At 41.0% G+C, this 4,755-nt stretch overlaps 1 protein-coding gene across 1 annotated transcript in view; it reads right to left on the bottom strand.

The window, feature by feature from the left end:
• Positions 1-3,639, bottom strand: part of LOC138957888 (uncharacterized) — a 4,349-nt gene extending 710 nt beyond the window's left edge. The window contains exons 1-2 of the mRNA XM_070328924.1: positions 3,576-3,639; positions 1-3,009 (exon numbers count right to left, since the gene is read on the bottom strand). The exon at positions 1-3,009 is cut by the window's left edge and continues 710 nt beyond it. Of these exons, the coding sequence (XP_070185025.1) occupies positions 1-3,009; positions 3,576-3,636 (3,070 nt within the window). The 5' untranslated portion in view covers positions 3,637-3,639. The remainder of the gene's footprint in view (positions 3,010-3,575) is intronic.
• Positions 3,640-4,755: the final 1,116 nt, after the last annotated feature.

The raw sequence follows: 4,755 nt of genomic DNA on the forward strand, positions 1-4,755 counted from the left end.
GAGCATAGTACTCTGCATTATGTGTTACTGCTTCTTCTTTAATACTGTTGGATTCAGGTTTGGTTTGGTTGAGTTTGATTTTTAGTGCATGCATATGTTTGCATGTGTAGTGGCCGTGTGTTAGGAAGTCTGCACACTGACATGAAAAAGTACAAGTACAGACACCACACAGACTGCACTGCAGTTTGCACTGGCACGGCTCTTGGTTGTTTAACTGTGTAACTAGGTATGACTGGCCTTCATCTGTTGAACGTACAAGCCACTCAGTGTCTAAGTTAGTGTTAACAATATAATCATCTTTAATTGTACCCATGGCTGCTGAATGTCGCTTCCTTATTTCTTTAGTGCGGAAGGTTACTTTACCTTTCTCTGCTTTGATGAACTGCTCAAAGACATTATTCTTGGCATATTGTAACAGGACATGTATCAGAAAATCAACGCGTCTGTTTTGTTTTGAATTAAAGTACACAGTTTTCAATACTCTGTGAAATGCCTCAGCATACATGTTTGTATTGGCTAAGGAACCTATACGATGACAGGTTGCCCAAAGCAACACTTTTTCTTTACATACATAATGAGGATAAAAGTAATCGTGGAACGCTTTATGTCTCAGTTGAAGAAAACCAAGAAATTCCTGCAGTTGTCTGTTAAAGATCCCTGGGTCCGTCTCCATTTGAACCATTTTTAGGTATGCATACACCTCTGCCTGGTCTTCCTTTTTTGCAATGAGTTTAACAGTGTTTTTCTTCCATGCCCTGTCAACATGCCAAGAACAGTATAGTTGTTTTTGTGGAAGTGAAAATACAGAATACCATGCATTATAAAAGTTTTGAGCTAAATCACTCATAAAAATACTGGTTGGAATGTCCTTCTCATTGTTTGCAGCTTTAATTGCTGTAAAAAATACTGTCAAGGTTTTTTCATCTTCTTTGTTAGCGATAGCCCATGCCACAGGTACATGTTCTTGATAGTCATCTATAACAAGTAAAGTTACAAGTAAAAAGTCATATTGGGTGGTTTTGTGGGTTGAGTCAATACAAACCATTTTGTTAGCATGTCTGTTCATCATTTCTCTTTGAAATTGTGTTTGAATACATAGTAAAAAATCGTTCTCCTGCAGAGTGTCAGTGTCCTTAGTTTGTCCCTGTGGTTTGTAATAAATGATGGGATTGTCTGTTTCTGTGGCTAGCTGATCTACCCATAAGTGTGTGCTCATACCGTCTGCAGCATCTTTTTGAATGTGGGGGATATTGTACTGCTTTCTTATGTTTAAGATGTCTTGTTGTGTTGCCAGAGTGTCTCTGTCAATGTTAGTAATGTTATTGCGAATTTCAGTTAAAAGTTTGTGGGGCTCAATCCCAGCTTGCAGCTTTGCAGCAATCAGGGTTCTCAGATCATCAGACAGTCTTAGGTGACACATCTCAAGGGCATGACCAACATGATCTGTACAGTATATAACCCTCACCGTCCCATCTTCCAGAGAATTGAAAGCTGTCATGAATGCAGTACAAATAGTATTGGTTTTACAAGTGCCTTGCGTTTTAAGCGCTCTGCTACGTTCATCAGACGGTTTTATGATAGCCTTCCCAGACCTGTTACAGTTAAAATAATATACAGAAGATGTTGAAGTCTGTTTGGTGCCTCTACTTTTAAAAAAGTTAGAATAGCTGTCTTTTTCAATCGTACATTTCCATCTCTGAAAGTCATCCATATTGGAAAAACAATTTTCTTGAATCCTAACATTATGTTCATGTACCACTCTATAGTGAACACATAGCTCCTGCACTGTAGCACAAGAAAATTGTTGACAGATATTACATTGGTTAGGCATGGGGTGCGAACTGGTTGAACTTGCGCTTTGGTCTGGATGGAGCAGGGTTATGTGTCTTGTCAGAGCGCTTCTTTGGGATAAACATTTAGAGCAAAATGGACAATGCAAACTTGTTTTAGTTTTCTTGTTGTTCTGTGATTTGTGGTTAGTGTTGTGTCGTGTCTCCGAGTCTTCGTCAGCACTGCAAGAATGTTTTCTTTTATTGTTGTTCTGTTTTTGTGTTTTTGTGCTGCTTTGACTGCCTGGGTTTGGTTTGGATTTGTTAGTGTGGGTGTTGCTTTTAGTGTCAGGGTTTGGTCGGGTTTCTTTAGTGTGTGTGCTGCTTTTAGTGCCTGGGTTTGGTTTGGATTCGTTAGTGTGTGTGTTGCTTTGAGTGCCTGGGTTTTGCTTGGATTTGGTTTTTTTGGCGTTGCGTGTTGTGTGGAAGTTTGGTCTGGAAGGGTAGGAGTTTGGCTGCCTCTCTTGAGTTGTGGGGATGTCTGTTTGGGAAGCAAAGTCTACGTCCACCACCCCAGTGACAAACCACCGGATCAACTGCCTCCTCAAAAACCGGCTGAACATTGTGGGACGAAGCAGGAACCAGTGTGGATTTGAAGACCTGGGTGCACGCAGCTTTTGAAACAAGCCGTCATTGAGCGCAGCCAGAGCCATGACAACAATAGCAACAACCCCACACACAGAGCCACACACCTGCAAAGGAAAACACAAACAGTTGGGACGACACACATGACGTTGTGTGCGTGTGGGCACATGTGCCAGGGTCATGTTCCAATTCCTCATGTGCCTCCTGAAAATAAGCAACAGTGGCATTATCTTTTGCATGAACATGTTGGGGAGTGGGAGACCGAGCGAATCCCCATAGAATATGGAACCTTCGTCGAGGTCAACAACTGCCACTGTCCAATGGTTCCCTGATCGAGTGCTGTCCGCAATAAACATGGAGCCGTCCTGGTCGTGTCCGACATTCAACGCCAAGCACAGGCGCTTGACAGCATCGAACTCTCCTGCTGCCTTGCGACGCGCAAGCTGCTCCAACAAGCCAGGGACCAAGGAGTCCACAGAGAAGCACATGGCGGTGGTGCTTTGATGGTTGAGCAGGTTCGCAATCCAATCGATGTGGCACGTCTGGATCCAACCTTGATCGGAACTCAGAAGGGCCAACTCATCAGGTGTTGCATCTGTTTGAAGAGAAAGAAAAGTTCACATACATCAGCAGCTCCCCTTATGATCTGTATATATAATTATATGCTCCCGGTCACTTCGTATAAGTTTGGAAAGCAATATCAAGTAGCGATAATTTCAAGCGAGACCGACATTACTGATACGAAATGTATTGACCAATCGCCGATAGGCGCATGAAAGGATTTCCCCAAATCCTCTATTCTCAATGACATACTAAGGAGTTAGTTCGGGAGAACGACGATCTATGGACGGTTTATTATATAAAGGGTTAAGCGGTTAAAAACGGGCGTCGATAGAGCCAATGAACAGGGATGGTAACTTCTAGTATGATAGACATCTGGGCCTCATGAATAGAGGCATGTTTTCTTTTCTCATAACCTTGTACAGTGAAACCCCCCCTTTTAGAACCTCCAAAACTCTGAGAAAATCAGTTCTTAAAAAGGGGGGTAATTTTACAGAGTTTAAGAACAGAAAGTTTGAGAAAACAAAGTCTTAAAAGGGAGGGAGTCTTAAAAGGGGGTTCCATTGTACAAGTATAAAAACTTGTATAGGAAAGTCTTACCAAATCCAGCAAGCATAGTGGTGGCCTCCTGGTCCCAGATCAGTCGAGTAAACATGTTCATGTATTCAGCATCAGACACTGTGTTCCATTTTAGGCACTGTCAGCTGCAGACTGGCTCCAGCTAAAAATAACTGGCAACAACCACTCCCCTCCCGCCTATTTACCCTTTCCTCCCCCATTTCCCTCCAACACCTCCCACCCACAGTGGCGCCTGACAGACGACTCTTTCTTTGTCTGCAGCTAGCGTGGCCCTCTCTGACTCTGTTAGCAGCTGCTGTGTTGATAAGGTTCTGTAGCTCGCGCGCTCTAGAGAGATAGCAGAGCCTAAAAACAGTGAGAACGTTTTCTGCACTGTTCAGAATGCCTGATAAGTGGCCCTCTACTCCCTGCCTTTCGTGTTTTCAGTGTGTTTTGCCGGGCATCTCTCAATAGTTATATATATTGCAATGCATGCCACAATTTACAAGACAGAAGAAAGGATAAATGAGAGAATTAGAAAAAGTGTGTGCTCCCCCCCCAAGTATATAATTATGCTACTCTTTGCACTCTGAAAAACATGGCAGAAGACAACACAGTAAACAAAACATCCTAAATGTGCCACAGTAAAAGAACACAAAATAATGAAAGATAAAGACCAAGGTAATCCCCAAGTACATACACATATATATATACAACACTTTACGAAATATATACAAACAGTAGAGTATATCGAAATATATACAAACAGTAGAGTATATCGTATTTACATACATATTATGCCAAGGACTACTAGTAAAAGTCATTGATGGTGCGCATGTAAAATTTGTTTTGCGTTTATATAATTATAAAATTCAAAATAGTGTAGATATAAAATTCAAAATAGTGTAGATAATGTCAGTAACATATAAGAAAGAAAAAAGATCTTACGGCAATACATGTTCATGAAAATTGTTAGCTGCATGTGAATAAAACAAAAAAGCTTACCTGAGGACAGAAGACAACACAGTAAACAAAACATCATAATCAATGTGTCACAATAAAAGAACACAAAATATTGGAAAAAAAGACAAAGGTAATCCCTAAGTACACTGATATATACATGTACAACACTTTACAAAATATATATACAAACAACAGAGTATATACAGTCGTATTTAAAAACATATTATAGGCATGCGTATGGTGCGCATGTGAAATTTGT

The sequence above is a fragment of the Littorina saxatilis genome, unplaced genomic scaffold (assembly GCF_037325665.1).
Source record: "Littorina saxatilis isolate snail1 unplaced genomic scaffold, US_GU_Lsax_2.0 scaffold_430, whole genome shotgun sequence".
Classification (NCBI taxonomy): Eukaryota; Metazoa; Mollusca; class Gastropoda; order Littorinimorpha; family Littorinidae; genus Littorina; species Littorina saxatilis.